We start from the raw sequence: 24,980 nt of genomic DNA, 5'->3' as shown, positions 1-24,980 counted from the left end.
TTACTCATTCAATATTCTACTTAACTCTACCCATATAATATAGTGTTAGTCATTTGACTAACTCAATTCTTAATCTCTACAAAGAGATAAATGATTATAACAATACTGAAAAGAGAATGAGGTTGGACTACAGTAGTGGCCATGGTAACTAAAATGATGAACACAGTCATATATGCATGCATTCATGTACCTATTTATTCAATAAGTAATTATCGAGAGTCTATTACATACTAAGAGTTATTCTAAGAGTCTGAGACACATAAGTGATCAAAATCTACAAAATCCCTGACTCTTTGGAAATTATATTCTAAGGTAGAAAATGAGAATAAATGACAATACAAACAATAAACAATCATCATTACAAAAACATATTTTGTGATAAGGTGATAAGTACTAGAAAAGAAAGAGCAAGGAAAGAATCCTATAACCTGCAAAATTGCCCTTCAAGAGTGAGAGAGAAATGAAGACTTTCCTAACTAAACAAGAGCTGAGGGAGTTTGTGACCACCTGACCTGCCCAGCAAGAACTGCTCAGGGAGTCCTGCAGGTGAAGTGAAAGGATACTAGAAGGTAACGTGAAGCTGCATGCAGAGAAATAAAGACCTCAACAAAGGTAAGCACACGGACGACAGAAGCTGCTGCCACTGTCAGATCGGATTGTAACAGCAATTTTTCTATACATGACTTAAGACTCTAATATACTTAAGAAAAAACAATTGGTCTAAAGGCTAGTATTACTGTAACTTTGGTTTGTAACTCCACACTTTGTTTTCTATATAAATTAAGAGACTAATTCATTTAAACTAATTATTAGTATATTTTGGGGCACACAATGTATAAAGTAGCAAGTTTATGTCATCAACAACTGAAAGAGGTGGGGATACAGCTGTTAAAGGAGAGTTTTCATACGGTGTAGAAGTTAGGTTGGTATAAATTCAGATTAGAGTGTTATAAACTTAGGAATGTGAAATGTAATTCCCGTGGTAACAACAAAGAAAATAACTATAGAATATACACAAAAGGAAATGAAAAAGATTTCAACATTTAACTACAAAAAAGTCAACTACACAAAAAAGACTATAATGAAGGAAATGAGGAACAAAACTGCTATAAAGCATAAAGAAAAAAATAGCAAAATGACATAGGTAAATTCTGCATTATCAATAATCATTTTAAAAGTAAATGGATTGGGGGCTTCCCTGGTGGCGCAGTGGTTAAGAATCTACCTGCCAATGTAGGGGACACGGGTTCGAGCCCTGGACCGGGAAGATCCCACATGCCATGGAGCAACTAAGCCCGTGTGCCACAACTACTGAGCCTGTGCTCTAGAGCCCATGAGCCACAACTATTGAAGCCCGTGCTCCCTAGAGCCCACGCACCACAACTACTGAGCCCACGTGCTCCAACTACTGAAGCCTGCACGCCTAGAGCCCATGCTCCACGGCAAGAGAGGCCACCACAGTGAGAAGCCCACGCACCACAATGAGGAGTAGCCCCCGTTAGCCACAACTAGAGAAAGCCCGCACGCAGCAATGAAGACCCAACAGAGCCAAAAATAAACAAATAAATAAATAAATAAGTGTATTAAATTCTCAAGTCAAAAGAGAGAGATTTGCGAATGAATAAAAAAACATAATCCTACTATGTACTGTCTATAGGAGACTCACTTAGATACAAAAACAAAAATAGATTGCAAATGAAAGGATGGAAAAAGATATTCCATGCAAATAGTAACCAAAACAGAACAAGAGTTGTTATACTCATAAGAGATAAAATAGACTTAAAATCAAGAAAGGGTATAAGAGACAAATAAGGACAATATATACTAATAAAAGGTTTAACACAGCAAGAATATGTAATGTAAATATAAACATTTACATACCTAATATCAGACCATGAAAATTTTTGAAGTAAAACCTAACAGCATTCAAAAGAGAAATATACATTTCTACAATAACATTTGGAGACTTCAATATCTCACAATAGTGGATAGAAGAGTCAGATAGAAGGTAAGTAAGGAAATAGAGATCTTAAACAACACAGTCATAACCCAGGACTGGATGACTTCAGTGGTGAGTTCTAACAACAGTTAGAAGAATTAATACCAATCCTCTCAAACACTTCCAAAAAGGTGAAGAGGAGGTAACACTTCTAAACTCATCCTCTGAGGCCAGCGTTACCCAGACACAAAAGCCAGACAAAGACACCATAAGACACTACAGATCCATATCCCTAATCAACACTGATGAAAAACTCAACAAAATACTAACAAACCAAACTCAGGGGCTTACTAACAGGATCATACACCATGCACAAGTGGGGTTTATTGCCAGAATTCAGGGATGGGCCAACATACAACCATGCCATTTCGTCTCATTAATGGAAGTTGTAGCCAGTGTGTTGTGGCAGGAAAGCAAAATAAGAGGCGTCCAAATTGGAAAAGAAGCAGGAAAATTACTTCTGTTCAGAGATGCTATGATCTCATACGCAGACAGTAAGATTCCACAAATAAAACTGTTAAGAACTAATAAATAAATTCAGCAAAGTTGCACAATACAAAGTCAAAGCACAAATCAGCTGCGTTTCTATACACTACAACGAAAAGCCTGAAAAGAAAATTATGGGAACAATTCCATTTACAAAGGCATCAGAAAGAATAAAATACTGAGGAATTAACCAATTAATTAACCATTACCTTAACCAATACACAGGAATTAACTTACAATTAACGTAACCATTGTTGAAAGAAATTAAAGAAGACATAAATAAATAGAAATGCATCCAATGTTCATAGACTGGAAAACGTAACATCGTTAAAATGTCAATACTACACAAAACAATCTATAGACTCAATGCAATCAACAATAAAATCCCAACTACATTTTCTGCAAAACAGAAAAATCCATGCTAAAATCTATGTGGAATCACAAGGGACTTTATATAGCCAAAAGTCTTAAAAAAGAATAAAGCTAAAAATCACAATTCTTGATTTCAAAATTTACTACAAAGCTGCAGTAACCAAAACAGTGTGTTACTGGCATAAAGACAGAAATATTGACCAATGTAACAGACAGCCCAGAAATAAGCCCTCACATATATGGCCAAATGATTTTGACAATGGCGTCAACACTATTCGATAGGGAAATGACAGCCTTTTCAATAAATGGTGCTGGGAAAACTGGATATCCACATGCAAAAGGATGAATTTGGATTCTTACCTAACACCATACATGCAAATTAGCTCAAGATGGATCAAAAACCTAAATGTAAGAAATAAAACTACAAAATTCTTAGGGGAAAACTTATGGCAAAAGCTTCATTGGATTTGGCAGTGATTTCTTGGATATGTCACCAAAGGTACAAGAAACAAAAGAAAAAAACAGACAAGTGGACTTCATCAAAAAAATTTTTTAAAGTGTGCATCAAAACACAATAGCAATAGAGTTAAAAGGCAACCTACAGAATGTGAGAAAATATCTGCAAGTCACATATCTGATAAGGGATAAATATACAGAATATACAGAGAACTCCTAAAACTCAATACCAAAAAAAACCAAACAACCAGATTAAAAAATGGGCAATGAACAAAAAAAAAAAAAAAAAAAAAGTGGGCAATGAGGGACTTCCCTGGTGGTCCAGTGGTTAAGACTCCATGCTCCCAGTGCAGGGGGCCTGGGTTCGATCCCTGGTCAGGGAACTAGATCCCACATGCTGCAACTAAGAACCCGCATGCTGCAACTAAGACCCAGCACAGCCAAATAAATAAATAAATAAATAAATAAATTTAAAAAAAAAAAAATGGGTAATGAAATTGACTAGGAATTTCTCCAAAGGAGATGTACAAATGGCCAATAAGCTCAGGAAAAGATATTCAACATAACTAATTTTTAGGGAAATGCAAATCAAAACTATAATGAGACACTACCAAATACCCATTAGGATGGTTACTATGAAAACAAAAGAAAATAACTAGTGTTGGTGAGAATGTGGTGAATTGGAACTCTTGTACACTGTTGGTGGGAATGCAAAATGTTGTAGCCACTGTGGAAAAACAGTAGCAGTTCCTCAAAAAAAAAAAAACAAAAATCAAAACAGAATTACTATTATGATCTAGCAAATCCACCTTTGAGTATATACCCAAAAGAACTGAATGCAGGGTCTCAAAGAGACATGTGTACACCTATAAGCAGCATTATTCACAATAGTGAACTGAAAACAACACAAGTGGCCATCAATGCATTCACGGAGCAGCAAAATGTTGTATATACACAGAATGAAATATTATTAGTTCTTAAAAAGGAAGAAAATCCTGCCATATGTTACAACATGGATGAACCTTGAGGACATTTTGCTAAGTGAAATAAGCCAGAAACAAACAGAAAACTACTGTATGATTCCCCTTATATGAGATATTTAGTTAAAATCACAGAGATAGAAAGTAGAAGGGTAGATGCTAGGAGCTGCAGGAAAAAGAGCAACTTATTGTTTAGTAGAAACAGAATATCAGCTTCCCACAATGAAAGTGTTTTGGAGGTGAATGATGGTAACAGTTAGACATGAATGTATTTAATACAACGTAACTGTATACTTGAAATGGTTAAGATTAATTTTATGTTATGTGTATTTTACCACAATAAGAAAATGAAAAAAAATTAAAAATAAAAGAATTAAATCAGACTTCTCCTCAGAAGCCATGCAAGCAAGAGAATAGTGTGAATGATTTTAAACACAGTATTGAAAGAAAAAAAAATGTCACCAAACTAAAATACTGAATTCCGTGAAATTATTCTTCAAAACTGAAATAAAAACAAAGACTTTCTCAGAAAAACAAAAACTGAGAGAATTTGTCACCAGAAACCCAGACTTATAAGAAACATTAAAAGAAGTTCTTCATAAAGAAGGAAAACAATACGTGTCCACAACTTGGATCTAAATAAAGGAAGGGCACTAGAGAAGGAATAAAAGAAGGTAATAGTAAATCTATTTTTCTTATTCTTAACTGATCTGACAACAGCTTGTTCAAAAGCTTATGGATGAGTAAAATAAATTACTGCATTTTTATAAGGGAAGAGAGGACAAATTTGGGAATTCTATTATGAAGTACTTGTACTACCCATGAAATGGTACAGCATTATTTGAAAGTAGACTTGGATTAGTCATAAAGGTGTACTGCAAACTATAGGGCAAACAAAGTAAAAAACAAATTATAATTGATATGCTAAGAGAAACAAATGGAATCATATAAATGCTTGATTAAAACCAGAGAAGGCAAAAAAGTGGAAGAGGAAAAAGAAACAAAGAAAAGGGGCAACAAATACAGAACAGTAACAAATATGGTAAATGTTAATCCAACTCCACCAATAATCATTTTTAAAGTCAATGGTTTAAATTCACCAATTAAAAGACAGAGACTGGGCTTCCCTGGTGGCGCAGTGGTTGAGAATCTGCCTGCTAATGCAGGGGACACGGGTTCGAGCCCTGGTCTGGGAAGATCCCACATGCCACAGAGCAACTGGGCCCATGAGCCACAATTACCAAGCCTGCGCGTCTGGAGCCTGTTCTCCGCAACGGGAGAGGCCGTGATAGTGTAAGGCCCGCACACCACGATGAAGAGTGGCCACCGCTTGCCACAACTAGAGAAAGCCCTCGCACAGAAGCGAAGACCCAACACAGTCATAAATAAATAAATAAATAAATAAATGATTGAAGGACTTTATTAAAAAAAAAAAGACAGACTGTCAGAATGAATTTTTTAAAGATCTAATTATATCTCATCTACAAGAGACCCACTTTAAACATAAAGACACTGATAGACTAAAAGTAAAGGGATGGAGAAAAATATACCATGCTAACATGAATCAAAAGAAAGCTGGAAAAGCAATATTAACTTTAGACAAAAGACAAACATCTAGACAAAGAAAAAAAGAGAAATTAAAGTAGAGGACATTACTATATATCTTTCATAAATAAAAAGGATTATGAGAATATTATGTACAATAGTATGTTAAAAATTAGATAACCTACGTGAAATAGATGAAAATATAAATTATCTAAACTGACCCAAGAAGAAACACAAAATATGAACAGGCATGTAACAAACATATCAAATCAGCAATCAATGATCTTCCAATAAAGAAAACCCTGGACCCAATGGCTTCAGTGGTGAACTCTACCAAACATTAACTATTAAAAGAAATCTTTCTCCATCACTTTCAAAAGAATAGAAGAGGAAGGGACACTTCTTAAAACTCATTTCATGAAGCCAGTAGTACCCTGATACCAAGGGCAGACAATAACAAGAAAAGAAAACTCTGGGCTAATATCAATTTGAATGCAAATACTCTCAATAATAGAAGTACAAAATTATTCCAGCAGCATACTAAAAAATATATATATACCCTGACCAAGTGGGATATATTGCAGGAGTGCAAGTGTGGTTCACCATGTGGAAATCAAAAATTACAATGCACAACATTCATAGAAGGGAAAAAAAATACATAATCATCTCATTTGATACAAAAGAAATATTTGACAAAAGCTAACACCCTTTCATGATTAAAAAAAACCACACTCAATAAACTAGGAATTGAAAGTAACTGCTTCACCCTGATAAACAGCTTTTATGAAAAACCCACACAGCCAATATCAAATTCAATAGTGAAACACTTAAACTTTTCCCCTAGGATCAAGAACAATTCAAGCATGTCCACTTTTGCCATTTCTACTAAACAATATATTGACATTCTAGCAAGAGTAATTTGGCACAAAATAGACAGAGAAGAGATAAAAGTTATCCAAATTGGAAAGAAATAAGTAAAACTATTGTTATCCTTAGGTGACATAATCTTCCATGTAGAAAATACTAAAAATTCCAAGTACCATAAAAAAACTCTTAATTAATTAAACCAAGATGTAAGATACACAAAAAAAACAATGTATTTCTACACACTAGCGATGAACAATGTGAAAAAGAAAATTATTGCACTTACAATAGCATCAAAAACAATAACATACGTAGTAATTACTTTATCAAGAGGTTTAAGACTTATACACTGAAAAGTATAAAGCACTGCTAATAGATAAAGAAGTCTGCTGTGGTCTAAATATTTTATGTCCCCCCCCAGTTCTTATGTTGAAATGCTAATGCCCAATGTGATGGTATTAGGAGATGGGGTCTTCAGGAAGTGCTTAGGTCATGAGAATAGAGCCTTTATGAATGAGATTGGTGCTCTTACAAAAGAGGCTCCAGAGAAACCCCTAGCTCCTTCTGCTATGTGAGGACATATAATGAAAAGTCTGTAACCCTTAAGAGGGCCCTCACCAAACATGGTGGCACTGTAACCTCAGAAATGTGAGAAATAAATTTCCATTGTTTATAAGCTACCCAGTCTATGGTATTAGTTACAGCAGCCCAACAGACTAAGACAAAGTCCTAAATAAAGGGAGAGCTATCCTGTGTTCATGGGTTGGAAGACAATATTGTTCAGGAGGTAACATTAGAGACATCTATGGATTCAATGCACACCTTAATGGCCTTGTTCAACAGGAATGGAAAAGCAGGTGCAAAAAAACATATGGGATTGCAACTGACTTCAAATAGCCAAAACAATGTTGAAAAGGGGAGAACAAAATTTAAGGACTCCCACTTCCCAATTTCAAATATTACTACAAACAAAGCTACTATCAAAACCTTATGATCAAAACGTTGTGGACTAGCAAAAGAACAGGCATACAGAGCAATGAAATAGAATTAACAGCCCGGAAATAAATTCACATATCTGTGGCTAAGTAAGTTTCAACAAGAGTACCATGACAATTCAATGAGAAAAGAACAGTCTCTTCAAAATCGGTGTTGGCATAATCGTACATCCACATTCAAACGTATGAGGTTCGATCCATATTTCACAGCATATACAAAAATTAACTCAAAATGAATCTGAGACCTAAATGTAGGTGGTAAACTTCAAAATTCTTAGAAAATAGCAAAATGAGTACACATCAAGCAAAGAGATCTCAAATAAAAAACATAATATTATACCTCAAGGAATAAGAAAAAGAAAATCACACTAATCCCAACATTAGCAGAAGAAAGGAAATAATAGATTAGAGCAGAAATAAATGAAATAGGAAAAAGCAGAAATGGTTAACAAAACCAAAACTTGGTTTTTTGAAAAGATAAAACTGACAACCTTTAGCTATAATAAGAAAAAAAGAGGACCCAAATAAATGAAATTATAAATTAAAGAAGAGACATTACTCTGATACCCAGAAATACAAAGGAGCCAAAGAGACTACTATGAATAACTATACACCAAAAATTGGACAACTGAGAAGAAACTGATAAATTCCTAGAAACATGCAACCTACCAAGACCGGAATCATAAAGAAGTAGAAAATTTGAACAGATCAATAGTGAGTAAGGAGATAGAATCATTAACCAAAAATCTCCCCCCAGCCCCACAAAAAAGCCCAGAAGCAGATGGCTTCACTGATGAATTCTACCAAATATTTAAAGAACTAACGTCAATCTTTCTCAAACTTCCAAAAAACTGAAGAGGAGGTAACATGCTCAAACCATTTTACAAGGCCTGATACCAAAGCCAGATAAGGACACTAATCGAAAAGAAAACTATAGGCCAATATTCCTGATGAATATAGATGGAAAAATCCTCAACAAAATACTGGCAAGCCAAAATGAACAGCACATTAAAAGCATCAAACAACATGAGCAAGTGGGATTCATCTCTGAGATGCAAGGATGGTTCAACATATGCAGATCAACAAATGTGATTCATCACATTAATAGAATGAAAAATAAAAACCACATGGTCATCTCAATGTATGCAAAAATGTATCTGACAAAATTCAACTTCCTTTCAAAATAAAACTCTCAACAAATTAGGTACAGAATGAATCTACCTTAATATAATAATGGCCATGTATGACAAGTCCACAGCTAACTTCATACTCAATACAAAAGGTTGAAAGATTTTCCTCTAAGATCAGGAACAAGGAAAAGATGCCCACTCTCACCACCCCTATATAACAGTACTGGAAGTCCTAGCCAGAGTAGTCCAGCAAGGCAAAGAAATAAAAGACACCTGAATCAAACAAGGAGAAGTGAAACTATCTCTGTCTGCATATGATGTAATTTGACATAGAGGAAATCCTAAAGACTTCAGCAAAAAGCTGTTAGACTTAATAAATGAATTTAGTTAAGTTTCAGGATACAAAACAACATGCAAAAATTGGTATAATTTCTGTATAATAACAAATTATCTGAAAAGAAATAAAGAAACAATCCTATTTACAATACTATCAAAAACAAAAAAATACATAGGAGTAAATTTAAACAAGGAGGTAAAAGGTCTGTACACTGAAAATTACAAGACAGTGATGAAAGAAACTGAAGAAGACACAAATAAATGGAGATGTCTCGTGTTCATGAATTGAATGAAATTAATATTGTTAAAATATCCATACAACCCAAAGTAACCTACAGATTCAATGTAATCTTTACTAAGATTCCAATGTATTTTTTACAGAAATAGAAAAAAAAATCCTAAAATTTGTATGGAATCACAAAAGACCCTGAATAACCAATGCAGTTCTAAGAAAGAACGAAGCTGGAAGTATCACACTTCTAATTTCAAATTATATTACAAAGGTATAGTAGTCAAAACAATATGGTACTGGCATAAAAACAAACACATAGTCCTATGGAATAGAACTGAAAACCCAGGAAATAAACCTATGCATGTAAGGTCAACTAATATTTGACAAGAAAGCCAAGAATACTCAGTTGAGAATAGACAGTCTCCCCAGTAAATGGTACTGGGAAAACTGGACATTCACATGCAAAAGAATGAAACTAGACTCCTATCTCATACCACTCACAAAAAATAACTCAAAATGGATTAAAGACTTAAATGTAAAACCTAAACCATAAAACTCCTAGGAGAAAACACAGGGAAAAGATGGTGCTGGCAATGACTTTATGAATATGACACCAAAGCACAAGCAATGAAAACAAAAATAAACAAATGGGACTACATACAACTAAAAAAGCTTCTTCACAGCAAAAGAAACAATCAAAAAACTGAAAAGACAACCTAGAGAATGGTATAAAATATTTGATAACCACATAAATTTGATAAGACAATAATATCCTAAATATATAAGGAACTCATACAATTCAAAAACAAAAAACAAATAACCCAATTAAAAATTGAAAAGGACCTGAATAGACAATTTTTTCTTAGAAAGTATTCAAATGGCCAACAGGTAAATGAAAAGGTGCTCAACATCACAATTCATCACAGAAATGAAAATCAAAACCACGAGATATCACCCACATCTGTTAGAATGATGATTATCCAAAAGACAAGAGATGAGTGTTAGCAAGGATATGGAAAAAAGGTAATCCTTGTGCAACTTTAGTGGGAATATGCATTGGTATAGCTACTATGGAAAATAGTAGGGAGGTTCCTCAAAAGGTAAAAAAAAAAAAAAAAAAAAAAATAGAACTACCATATGATCCAGCAATTCCACTTCTGGACATACATCTGAAGGAAATGAAATCACTCTCTCTTAGAGATATCTGTACCCACGTGTTCAATGCAGCATCATTCACCATAGCTAAGACATAGAAACAACCTAAGTATCCATCAACAGATGAACGGATAAAGAAAATATGGTACACACACACACACACACACACACACAGGAATATTATTCAGCCATAAAAATGAAGGAGATTCTGCCATGTGTAACAACACAGATAAAACTTGAGGGCATTTTGCTAAGTGAAACAAGTCAGAGAAAGACAAATACTGTATGGCCTTACTTATATGTGGAATCTACAAAAACTGAACTCAAAAAAAGAGAACAGATTGGTGATTGCCAGGGGCATGGATCGGGGGTGAGGGAAATGAATGAAGGAAGACAAAGGGTACAAATAAATTCAGGTATGTAATGCAGAGCTTGGTGAATATAGTTAATAATACTGTATTGTATATATTTGAAAGTTGCTAGAAGAGTAGATTTTAGAAGTTCTTACTGCAGAAATAAATAAATCGTAACTATGTGAGAAGATCTATGTGTTTAACCTTATTATGGTAAACATTTTGCAATACATAGATACATCAAATCCTTATGTTGTTCACTTTGAACTAACGTATTGTTATATGTCAATTATGTATCAATAAAGCTAGGGAAAAAAATCAAAATTGGGCAAAGGACTTGAATGGACTTTTCTCCAAAAAAAATATACGAATGGTCAATAAGCACATGAAAAAATGCTCAACATCATGAGTCATTACAGAAATGCAAATTAAGCCCACAGTGAACTCATTTCTATCGAAAATCATCTCTCTTCTCTTATGGGTTCAAGTACACTTTCAGGTTTTCTCAAGACTATTAAATGCCTATTAATAGCACCTATTCAATACACCCGGTACAAAGACCCCATAACTCTTATGAATGCTAACAGTGGGTCTTTGATGAGCTAAAGAAAGACTCAGCCTATCTTTCATAATTTGCCTCAGGGGCTGGAGAAAAACTCTCAAAAGTTTTTCTGGAGAAGAGAAAAGAAGTAAGGAAGATAAAAGATAGTGAAAATGGGGTTGAGCACCTCTTATTCTTTTCTCTGAAAGCTTCGCACCTCTCACTTGTATCTAAACATTCAATCCTAGATGGCCAAGAAAGAGAGAGGGGATATCAGAGAAATGAGTAAGTGTAATCAAACACTGACAGCAGAGGAATCAAGGACAGGGGGTAAAGAAGAAAGAAAGGAGACAGCAACATACCATTTGAGATGAAAAGTGGAGGGGGTCCTCTCGCCACTGGGACCCATTAAGAACACATGCATGGGTATTCCTAAATGCTCATTCATAAACAGCCCCTTTATAAATCTAAAGTCTTCAGATATTAAGTCCAATTCTTGGTTTTCCAGAATACACTGGGCTTTTGCTCTGCATTGTTAGGAAAAGCAACCTAAGCTGTTAGAACAGTCCCTCTGGTCTAAACTGTTAACCTAGCTTATTATATAATTACACGCTTTTACAAATTAAATCTTTGTAGCTAAATATCATGATAGATATTCCTCATACTAAATTCCATTCTATAGTAAATTATCATAGCAATGTTTAAGTTATTTGGGAATCCAAACTCTTCATTAAGTACATGAATCAGCAGAAATGTATTTGGGGACTATTAGAACTAAGAAGTGAAAGTAAAGAATATGAAACATTCATATCTATAGCATTTACATTCTAAAAATGCCTCTACTAACTCACGTCTCTAAGATTAGTTTTACATGCTAACTTTGTTTTCTTTAGAGAACTGCATATACTTACCTGAAAATGTAAAAAACAATTCATTTTGCAAACCAGCTCTTTGCATTTTAACACGATGGCATTCAGACTTAAGTAAGAAAACTTGACATGAAAGGTCAAGAACCAATTTGCTTAAAATCTGAAGAAGTTTCTTCTCAAAAGAAACATTATAGACACTATTGCAGGGAGCTGCATGATATCGAGCTGTGAACTGGTAATAATACTGCGGCTCACGATAAGCTGCAAAAAATTAAACAGAGAACAGTACAGCAATGGTTATTTAAGCAATTCAGATATATTTCAGCTGTTCAAGAGAAATCAGTACTTGGAATACATTGGACCCTTGAACAACGCAGGGTTAGGGTTAGGAACACCAACCACACCCCCAGGTGAAAATCCATGTACAATTTATAGTCAGCCCTCCTTACCCATGTTCCTCTGAATCCAGGGTTCTGCATGTGTGGATGTGGATCGTGTGGTACTGTAGTATTTGCTACTGAAAACATCCATGTATAATGGACCCACACAGTTCAAACTCATGTTGTTCAAAGGTGAACTGTGTATGTTTTTATATACAGCCATATATACATCATTTTAATTTAACAAGCACTTATCTAGCAGCTACTAAGTGACAAATGCTGTTATAGGCACTTTACAAATAGAAACTCATTTAAATCTCCTAAGATTATTAAAGATTGGTATAATCTTCACATCCAGCATGTATTGAGGGATACTATGTCACATGCCTAATGCTTGTGCTATCAAAACTGAGACTCTAGCTGAGGAGCCCAGCCCAGAGTCTGTGCCCTTAACCACCATGTCATGCTGCCTCAAACTTAGGTATGAGACTTCCCTAAGTTTAAATATTCGTCTTCGAAGAAAAGAGAGTCATATAATTGCCAACAATAGGCAAAAAAAAAAAGTATGTTTCTAACTCATCTATAAGCTTTATTGAGTTCAATTATAACACCTGAAACTGAGATTAGGGTTTTTTTTTCTATCCATTTCAAAATCTCACTGAAATGACACAAGAAATATAAAAATGATAAATCCATGGTACTAGAAATCAGAAAAGTTTACCTTCTAAGACAGGGAGCTCTGTTGCTACTTCTGTTAATCAAGGGGCCTGCTGAGGAGACACTCTCCACTCACACTAAAGTGACAGCCACCACGGTCCACTTTCCCACCTGCTCATTTAAGCCAAAATTGAGTGCACAGACCAAGCTACTATAAGCCTTTGTATTCAAGGTTGAGACCAGACAGCTTCTAATTCATTTACAAACATGAATGAAAACCACAGATTCTCCTAACTAAATCTGGGGAAATCCAAAAGCACTAAAGAAAACCATGAAAATGAAAAAGCAAGGGAAAATAACATAAAAGAAAATTAATGTAGGAAGCATTTAGAAATAAGTTTTTAAAATTCTAACTAGTAAAGATAGAAAATATATCCATAAAACTATTATAAAGCTATTGTAGAAGAGAAGTGATGGTAAATATGAAAAGCATCCTGGAAAAAAATTTTAAATACAAATACTGAAATTTAAAAATTAATTGAAGTAATAAATGAAAACAAGGTTAAAAATATATGTTTGGAGATGAAATAATGAAATTCTCACATAGCATAGATCAAAATTAGAAACAAAATGACAAGAGCAAAGGAAGAGAAAAGGAAGAGAGATCCCAGATATCCTATGTCAAAGTGAAGGAGTTCCAGGAAAGAACAGAGCAGACAAAGGAGAAGTTAATCAGGGGACAAACAGGGAAAACACTCTGTAAGCTGAAGAAAGATCTGTGTCACCACACCAAAAAGGTCCATGAAACTGTGAATAAGAAAACTGAAAAACAATGTCACATTGAGACATAAATCTTAAAAATCTATCAATATCATGCATTTACTGATACATACATTCCCATATGATAAATGACTGATTTATATTGATTATATCATGACTGATCACATCAAAGCCGTGTGATGTGATACACACAAGCACCACGTAGAAGAGTGAACCTTATCAGATGGACCTGGAAGTGCAGCAAGGCTCACAGCAAGGACTGCAGACAGAGCAAGCACTCGTCTGGTTCACGGGCTAAAAAAGAACTCCTTTTTCCTTCCAGAAATCCGGCATGTATCATGCTATTACCTTTGATAGAAAGAAATCTGAATATAAGCCACAATATCTTCAAAATACCCTCAAAAACTGTATCAAAAGTGTTCTCTTCTGAAGACAGCTTCTTATCTCTGGGAGAAGTACACATTTACACACACAGCAACTCAGGATCCACTTGTAAAAGAGTTATTAACAAGTTGTATAAAAGAGAACACAGCAGGCTGAGGCTGCCTACAGGATTGGCCCCTGGATGGTAAGTATTTCCCTACACGGACAGGCATTGCTCCCCATATGATAAAACTGTTTCCCCACCTGAGGAACTGAACCCTGCACCTCTGGGAGTTTGGGACTTCTGTCGTTGTCAGGCAGAGGGAGCCTTCATGACTAGCTCCCAGTCAGCGCCTGGGTGCTGAGCCGGCACAGGGGTTACTGGATTTTCACACTAAGGAAAGGAAGGGGCTCAGTGCGACCTCACGCAGGAAGGACAGCACAGCAGTCCCGTACGTGGATCTCACCTGGCTCTGCCCATGACTTTCCCCCTGCCATTCCTACTGTGTATCCTTCACCTTAGCCTTGAGTACAACTCTGCTGAGTCCCCCAAGTCCTTGCAGGGAATCCCTGCAACAGTTTAAAAAATAAAATCCTCATATGAAAATCAGAAGCTTTAAAAGAAAAAAGACATATACGGCTCTAGAAAAATGAGAATGATAAAAAAAAATGGCATAAACATCTACAGGAGCTGTTCTCAAAAGTTTTGGTCTCCGGATCTCTTTACATTCTTAAAAATCACTAAGGACCACCAAAGAACTTTTATGTAGGATATATCTACCAATATTTATGATACAAAAAATTCAAACTGAAAAACTTTTTAAATGTTTATTAATTCATTTTAAAATGATAAAAACTCATCAGGCAGTAACATAAAAAAACACTTTTAGGTACAATAACACTTTTCAAAAAGAATCAGTGAGAACAGTAGTACTGTTTTATATTTTGAAAAGCTCTTAAGGTCTGCTTAATAGAAGTCAGCTGGATTCTTATACTTGCTTGTTCATTCAATGACATATGATGTGTTGGTTTATTGCCTCATAGAGATATGTAGTTGGTTAGAAAGAAACATTTTAACAGCTTTTTCAGGTAATTGTGGATGACTGTTCCACAGTAGTTTACCCACTGCAACTGTAAATCTCAACACAGTTAAAACAGTAAATAATATCATTGTATAAATACAAAAACAGTTTTCACCTTACTGACCCCTTGAAAGGGACTCAGGGACTCCAAGGAGTCCATAGATTACTATTTGAAAACTACTGATCTATACTCAGGGTTAGAGTATTTGAACTTACTAGAAATTGGCAAGAACACAATAACTTAGTAAAACAGGCAAAAAATATGAATAGAAAATCTCAAAAGGAATAATAAGCACAGAAAAAGATGCTCAGAGATACTAGTACTAAGGAAAATGCAATCACAACAGTGGCATAACATTTTATACCCCTATGCAAATAAAAGAGCAATAACACCTATTTTTGTGAGGGATATGGGTACAAACAAGTTTTCATACATATTATGAAAATTTAAAAATAAAAGAAATATATACCTCAAAATATTAAGGAAAGTAATAAATTAAGAATAGGAAATTATAAAACAAAAACCAGTACATATGACTAAAGAACAAGTGGAGATTTTAAAGAAAAAGATCCAATTGGAAATACTGGGGATGGAAAGTATAGTCATTGAAATAGAAAAACGGCACCAAAGTTAAAACAGAAAGTGAATAGACTATCTAAACTTGCAGACTTCACATCGCTGAAGAGAGGTTTGATAAATTGGACAATGGTACCTAAAACACATTTAAAGATGTGTATATATGAAAGACAAGTGAAAAGATATGGATGATAAATTAAGGAGCCCTAACAAATATGTTTAATTGGTATTCCAGGAATAAATAGTTAAGAGGAAAGGTTTTTAGAGATCATGAAGGAGTCAACAAAATCCAAGCTAGATGGAAACTCCATTCCAGACTGGGGCAGACAAGGGCACAAGGCTCCCTCTCCCCAGGAAGGGACAGGAGGTCAGCCTTTCCCATGCAGACCAGAGCTACCTGGTGCTAAAGGAAGTTGTGGGTGAGTACAGCTGAGGGGTGAAGGCTCCCTCCTTCCACCATCCCCACTTTGTGAGACGGAGGCTCTAACCTGGCTGCAGCAATTCTGAAAACAATGGGAGCCCATCAGCCTTGTCCAGCTCATCATGTGAAGTGTCCACACCAGGAGAAACATGCTGTGGAGACCCAGGGCTGCTGCTGCTACCCCCTGCAACAGGTGCCAAGTTCCTAAAGCAGTGTGTCACTCACAGAGAAGCACACCACTGTCCCCAGCCCCAGCCCCAGCGCGGTGGCTCAGAGAATCCGCCGGGGATGAGCAGCAGGCCGTAGAACCAAGAGCTCAGAATCTCTTCTCAAAGGAACTGACGTCCTTGTGATAAACTGGGGGAAGCTCAAACCTCAGGGCGCTTCCAAAAACACTGGCAATATGGGGAAAGACAACTGGGAGAAGGCGAAACTGTAGGCAGCCTAGTTGTCAGAGAGCAACACAGGAGGAGTCAGCTGGAAGGAGCAATCCTGAGGTCAGAACAAATCTCAAACAGACCTGGGGAACCCAAACTGAACTGGATCGGTTTTAGAGGAATTTATGCCTCAGGGCATTGTTGAAAACAACAGATACATGAAACCTCTATGGGTACACCCAAGGTGCACCTTCCTAGGACAGACTTTGGAGGCCTCACACTATGGTGGTAGGGGGAGTGAACCTCACTGAAATAATCTAGCCAGTTGCTAAACAAATAAACAGGATAAAATTATGACAAATCTGGAGGGTGGGGGAAGGAAGTGGACCACTACCCAGAGTTGCTAGAATACATTATCTAAAAAGTCCAGTTTCCAAACAAATTTATGAGACATGCAATGAAACAGGAAAGTATAACCCATACACTGGAAAAAACTAGGAAGCAGAAATTGCCTGTTTAAGAGTGACCAGATGTGGTCACTTTTAAAGATAAATATTAAAAACTAAAGACTTCAAAGCATTCATTATAAATGTGTTAAAATAACAAAAGAAAATCATGATTAATGAAGGGAGGTATTTTAATAATGTCACATCAAATAGAAACTATCTATAAAAAATTATAAAAAAAAGAATCACGTGGAAATTCTGTAGGTAAAAAGTAAGAACACTGAAAGGAAAAACACAATAAGAAGCTCAACAGTAGATCTGATCTGACAGAATAACGAATCAGCTAAAAGTTTTTCAGACTGTTAAAAAGAAAACCACAGGCCCAAAATTATGTCACATGTGCTAAACCCCAAGATACCAAAACTACACTTAATATTTAATCTAATGGCAGTTTCAACCTCTCCCAGAAATGTAATCCTAATCAACCAGTCTGGAATTTTCTAGTCTAACAGTAAGGTAATCTATCACACAGGCCTCCTCCAGTCCCCAGAGGAAGAAGAAGCAACCTGCATGATAAAACCAAAACCTCTGCCACTCCCTTCCCCACACCCTCAAAAAAAGAGGGCCTAGTCTAAAAATAATCCTTTCTTTTCTTTTGCTAATAGCTCCCTTGATCCATCCTCCTGCCTACAAAAACTCCAGTTTCATACAACCCCTGAGAGCCACCTTCTAGTTGCTAGATGGGATGCTCCCCGATTCATGAATTGCCTAATAAAGCTAATTAGATCTTCAAATTTTCTTGAATTTTGTTTTCTAACAAGACTGAAAGAACATGACCTCAGTCAATAATCTGAATCCACACAAAAAAACAAAGCACTCCAGTAAATTATGTAATTATATAGACAGAATAAGTGCATATTTCTTCTACTTTCTTTCCTCTTTACTGATTTAAAAAGCAATTGTATAAAAGAATTTGTATATGATGCATCACTGGGACCAAACATAAATATATATTTTCCAATAGAAGCACAATGGAGGTGTGTGGGAGCAAAGCTGTACTAGACTAAGGAAATGACTACAGATGGAAACTTGAAAAAATGCAAACAATTAAAGAAAATAAAAAATGATAAACAAGAAGGCTAATGTAACAAAATCTATAAATATACACTTGCTCTCCTAATTTCAGCTTCTCTGAAATACATAAAGTTACACAAAATAATAATTATAAAAATGTATTGTTAGTTTTGTAACATTTACAGGTGTAATATGTATAATATTAATACCACAAAAAGCATGGAAAAGGAATAGATCTACATAAGACTAAGGTTTCTATATCTCACTAGAATTAAGTTTGTAAAGATGTCAAGCTGATTCTGATAGGTTAAGATATATGTGGTAACTTCTAGAGCAATCAATAAGGAAATGACTCAAAAATATATAGTAAAAAATCATTAAAGTAATTAAAATGCTACATTAGAAAATATTCACTTAATTCACAAGACAATGAGAAAGAGAGGAACACACAAGACAGTGAAACATAAAATAAAATGATAGAGTATATCCACTTATACAAATAATAACATTAAATGTGAATGGATTAAATTATCTAATCAAAAGGCAGAGACTATGAAACTGGATTTAAAAAGCAATAAACTATTTAGTGTCTACATGAGACACACTTTACATGCAAAGATACAAATAGACTGAAAGTGATGGGGTGCAAAATAATACATCCTGTATACAGCAATCACAAGACAATAGGAATGGCTATTCAATTATCAGGCAAAGTAAACTTTAAAACAAACAAAAAATGCTACTATAGCTAAAGGGTAACATTTTTTTATAATAAAAAAAGACAACCTATCAGGAAGAGAGAACAATTATAAACATACACACACGTAAGAACAAAGCACCAAAATGAAGTAAAAACTGACAGAAATGATAAAAGAAATAATCATTTTGATTATATGATAATCATTATATCATTAAATAATGATAAAAACAATTCAAAATATTGCTTGGAGACTTCCAATAATGAATGAAACAACTAGGCAGAAGATCAACAAGGAAACAGAAGACTTGAGTAATGCCGAAACCAAATATACCTAAAAGACATCTACAGACCTCTCCACCTGGCAGCAGCAGAATATACATTCTTCTCAAGTGCTCTGGCACATTCTCAAGGATGGAGACTATTTTAAGCCACAAATCACAATAAATTTTAAAGGACTGAAATAATACAAAGTATTTTCTCTGACTACAATGTAATAAAATTAGAGTAACAGAAAAAATTTGAAAAACTCACAAATGTGTGGAAATTAAACAACATAATTCTAAGTAACCAATGTGTCAAAGAAGAAATCAAAAGAGAAGTTAGAAAAAAAAAACTTGATATAAATTTTAAAAAAAAACCTATGGAATGCAGCTAAAGCAGTACGTTGTGGGAAATTATATATACAAAATTATATATATATAAAATATAATGTGATCTCTAATCAATAATTGAAACTTTTACCTTATGACACTAGGAAAGAAAGAGAAAACTAACCTTAAATCAAGAAGAGGGAAAGAAATAATAAAAATTAGAGCAGAGATAAATGATATAGAAAATAGAAAAACAACAGAATCAATTAAACAAAAACATAGTTATTTGAAGATATCAACAAAATTTATAAATCTTTAGCTAGAGTGACCAAGAAAAAATGAGAGGACTCAAATTAACAAAGTCTCATTTTGTTGTGCTCCACATTATTGTGCTTAGCAGATATTGCATTTTTTACAAATTGAAGGTTTGTGGCAACCCTGTGTTAAGCAAGTCTATCAGTGCCATTTTTTTCTGCAGCATTTGCTCACTTTGTGTCTTTGTATCATATTTCAGTATCTTCACAGAATTATAAGTAGAACTTGAATATGTGACTGAATTGCTGCAATCTCATGATAAAACTTGAATAAATGAGGAGTTGCTTCTTATGGATGAGCAAAGTGGTTTTTTTTCTTATTTTTTATAAATCGTTTTTTCTATATATTAGCAATAAACGTGGAATCCAAAATTGGAAATCTAACATCATCTACAATTGTGCAAAAAAAGCCCAAAATAACATACTTAGGTATACACTTAAGAAAGCATGTATATAGAGATGAAAGAGGGAATTCCCGGGCAGTCCAGTGGTTAGTGCTTCCACTGCAGGGGGCACAGGTTCGATCCCTGGTCAGGGAACTAAGATCTCACATGCCTCACAGCATGGCCAAAAAGAAAGACAGAGAGAGATGGCAAACATTACCCAAATTTATCTATAGATTGAATGCAATTCCCATCAAAATTCCAGCAGCATACACTGTAGATACGTATAGGATTATTCTAAAATATATAAGGAAAGGGGTGGGCCCTAAAAAAGAAAAACATTTTGATAAAGAATAGTGGAAGGAATCACTCTACCTGGTACTGAGGGTTTCTACATAGTTACAGTGATCCACACAGTGGCACTGGCAGAGGAACAAACCCCATAGATCAATGGAAGAAATTAGAAAACCGAGAAATAGACCCACACAAATATTCTCAACTTACTGTTGACAAAGCTACAAAAACACTTCAAGAAATCATGCTGGAGCAATTGGATATCCTAATGAAAATTATTAAACCTCACACCTTACACAAAAATTAACTGAAAGTGCATCATGTTAAGCAAAACTATCACAAAAGAGGAGAAAATCTTTGCCTATGCCTAGGCAAAGAATTCTTAGACTTGACAACAAAAGCATGACTAATAAGCAAATTTGATAAATCAGACTTCATTGAATTGAAAACTCTGGCTCTGTAAAAATACTGAAAACTACAAGACATTAAGAAAAGAAATTGAAGAAGAAACAAATAAATGGAAAGATATTCTGTGCTCATGGATTGGAAGAATTAATATTGTTAAAATGTTAAATACTACATAAAGCAATCTACAGCTCCAATGCAATCACTATCAAAATTCCAATGGCATTTTTCACAGAAATAAAACTATCAGAAATTTGTATGGAACCACAAAAGACCACAAATAGCCAAAGCAATCTTGAGAAAAAAGAACAAAGCTGGAGGCATCATGCTCCCTGATTTCAAGCTATATTACAAAGCTACAGTAATTAGCACAATGTGGTATTAGCATACAACCAGACACACAGATCAATGTAACAGACAGAGAGCCCAGAAATAAACCCATACATATATGGTCAATTAGTTTATAACAAAGGAGCCAAAAATATACAATGTGGAATCGACAGTCTCTTCAGTAAATGGTGTTGGGAAAACTGGCCAGCCACATGCAAAAGAATGTAACCACTGTCTTACACCATGCACAAAAATCAACTCAAAATTGATTAAAGACTTGAATGTAAGACCCGAAACCATAAAACTTCTAGCAGAAAACACAGGCAGTAAGCTCTCTGACTTACTGTCTTAGAGATAAATTTTTTAATCGAACACCAAAAGTAAAAGCAACAAAAGCAAAACTTTTGTTCACAGCCCACGCAAATAGCAAAACTCAAAAAACCTCATCGATGACCAAAAAATAAACATTAAAGCCATGAAATACCATTATTAACCTATTACATTGGCAACAATTCAAGATACAGTATACTAAGGGCATTTTAGGTAATGAGGTTCTCGTGTACTGTGGCGGGGATACAAACTGTACACTCTTTGCAGGGCAACTAGCAGAATTATCAAAATAACACTGTGAAAACCCTGTAGAAGATACTACCTTACAGAATCACCTCAGTGAAATACTAACAATTTAACATCTATAATACAAGAATACTAGTGTGTGTGTGTTTACACACAGATCAATGAGCGAGGGACCCATACACAGAGAGACACGCACAGAGGGACTCAGGGAGGAAGAGACTGAAGGACTTATTTCAAGGTTCCACGCACTGCTGTTTGAGGCAGGGAAAATCTGAAACACATGAAACGATCATCAACTGAGGAATGTGCAAGCAAAATCTGGAATACCATGTGGCATTGGAAAGACTAAAGTGGATCCTTAGAGTGAAACAGAATGACTTACATGATTTTTTTAAGCACAAAAATAGCAGGTCTCCAAAATCAGTTTATTAAATGATGTGTCATCCTGCTGCCACTGGTATAACAGTGGGGCACAGCAGGATATCAAGAGAGATAAAAATACTAACTCTAGAATGAGAATCCCTAGATTCAAATCTGAGTCCCACATTCTAACTGTGTGGCCTTGGGCAGGTCACCTAACCCACTCGGTGCTGCAGTCTCCTCATCTCGACAACACAGAAAATTGCAGTACCTACTGTGCGGGTTTGTTGTGAGGATTAAATAAGTTGAATATAAATAAAGCACTTCAACAAAAAGCCTTGCAAAAATAAGCAATATATGTGTTTTGCTGTTATTGTTATAATTACACATAAAAACACAGCATAAATGCTTGGTAAATATTAGCTACCATTTTCATTACTATATACCAGCATTCATTTTAGGCACTGTTACACTTGTTAGCTTATGTGAATATACCCTTATGAGAGATTTCAAAGTATATCTGTTATAAACTATATAAACTATACGAAATAACACATATCATATATTACAGGAAAAACTATGTAACAAAAATGAAGTGTGACTGATTACAAAGTTTAAACAAATTATTTGCCTAACAAAGTTAATATAATTTCTCATGAAAATTGTGTCTTTCTTTGGATACATGGAACACCGTTTTTTAGTGTATAAAAATGATCAGGAAACCATTAATAACTCTGCCATTTGTTCTGCATCCCAGCTGTGAAAACAATGCTGCATGAGCTTCCTATTGCTTCCAATGGTATATTAACTTCTTAAGCCACAAACCTCGTGGCTTAAAATAACACAAATGTAGTATCTCACAGTTGTGGAGATCAGACGTCCAAGGTGAGTCTTGCAAGGCTGGAATCAAGATACATTCACTCTGGAAGTGCCAGGCTCCAGAGACCTGCCACGTCCTTGGCTTGTGGCCCCTACCCCACCCTCTCCTTTCACTGCCACATCTCCTTTTTTTGCCTTTGGCTGTCCTGCCTTCCTCTTTAAGGACCCCTGTGACTGCACTGGGCCCACGCTAGTAATTCAGGAGAGTCTCCCCTTCTCAAGATCTTAATTACACCTGCAAAACCTGCTACCGTAGGGTAACATATTCAGAAGCTCTGGAGGTGAGACACGGACATCCTTGAGGACCCTGACTTTGTCTCCATGCGTGGGTCCCAGCCGTGAGATGGAACTTTCACTCAGGCTGTTCTCCTGGCCACTCCACGACCAACTCACGTCTCCAGTCTCAGACCTCAACAGATCAAGCTGCTTTTGGAAAGGGGTTTTAATACAGTGGCAATTCATGCTCTTGTTCACGGGGACGGCAGTGCACCATCAAGAGGATACTCAGAATTTAAAAGCAGTATGGAGTACAATATCATGCTCATTCTCTGAAAACATGATTTCCATACCATCCTGTTTCTATGCACTGTCTTAAATTGATCTGTACATGTCAACATTCCCCTGAAGAAAAAAGATCTTCCCTTACCACTAACCCCTTACAACAAAGCACTTCACAAAATATAGGCAGGCAGAAATTTTTCTTTAAGAGAGAGTAAAAAATAACAAAATCCCTTTAAAAAAACCTGTTAAAATATGTAAATATTTGAAAACATTAAGAAATGTTAAAATACAACTAAAATCCCTTCTTACCATATACAATATATTTCAGTTGGAGATTTTTAACGACTTCTTCCACAGTAGGTTTATACTCCAGAAAACACGTGTAAACCCCACTCATGCTCTCCTCGAAGTTCTGGAATACAAGGCTTCCTGTGGAGGTCACTTGTGCAGTGCTGTTTTCTAATAGAGGAATGAGATACAGTGATCAGTAGCTTAAATTACATGAGATTGAGATAAAATAACGAAATATTTTCTAAACAGAGAAAAACCATCCAAATTTACCTACAGAATCATTGAAGGAGTCGGGGACATAGTCCTTGTGTCCGGTGGTTCTTGACAGTGGGTGCCAGGATGAACTTGTTAGTGTCAGAATTTCACTAACCAGAGTTCATCAAGTGTGTGGCTGCCTACGTGGTAAGAGACTAACAGTCACACGTACATGACGTGCTCCCGATCTGCTTGTCGCACTGAGATGGCACGATCGGTACTCCTATACATATAATATAGTATACATTTATACATACTGTCAAGTAATTATATTTGTATACATGCATATAAATACTTTATTGACGAGTTATGCTCTCATTAAGCATAAAAAATGTACATGAAAGGGATAAAACAGTGTGTCCAGAACAAAGGCTAACTCAATGTAATCACGAACACCTAGGGATTTGTTGTCATTACACAAGGTACTTGGCAAAATTTGGATTACAACCATGAGGGTTGCAGAAGAAAGAAAACAGGAGACTGGATCACTTGACACCCGAAGTCGCACAATCAGAACTCCAGTGCTGGGGGTCAGAACTTGGACGTAAGGTCCCTTGTCACTTCAGCATCCCTTAAGTAGCACACTGGGAGAGAGCCATGTTGTGTAACGGGAAAGAAGCCTGATTTAGAGG

At 35.5% G+C, this 24,980-nt stretch overlaps 1 protein-coding gene across 2 annotated transcripts in view; it reads right to left on the bottom strand.

Moving 5' to 3' along the window:
• The window catches only part of ZPBP (zona pellucida binding protein), a 93,387-nt gene that overhangs the window by 49,918 nt on the left and 18,489 nt on the right, over positions 1-24,980 (bottom strand). For both annotated transcript variants that reach the window (XR_009504901.1, XM_059932917.1), the window contains exons 4-5: positions 24,112-24,261; positions 12,356-12,574 (exon numbers count right to left, since the gene is read on the bottom strand). Coding sequence is in view for 1 of the 2 variants with exons in the window: in XM_059932917.1 (XP_059788900.1) it covers positions 12,356-12,574; positions 24,112-24,261 (369 nt within the window). In the remaining variant the exon portion in view is untranslated. The remainder of the gene's footprint in view (positions 1-12,355; positions 12,575-24,111; positions 24,262-24,980) is intronic.

Source organism: Balaenoptera ricei, chromosome 9 (genome assembly GCF_028023285.1).
Source record: "Balaenoptera ricei isolate mBalRic1 chromosome 9, mBalRic1.hap2, whole genome shotgun sequence".
NCBI lineage: Eukaryota > Metazoa > Chordata > Mammalia > Artiodactyla > Balaenopteridae > Balaenoptera > Balaenoptera ricei.
The sequence above is the reverse complement of the archived record's forward strand: the minus strand, read 5'-3'. Positions and strand labels throughout refer to the sequence as shown.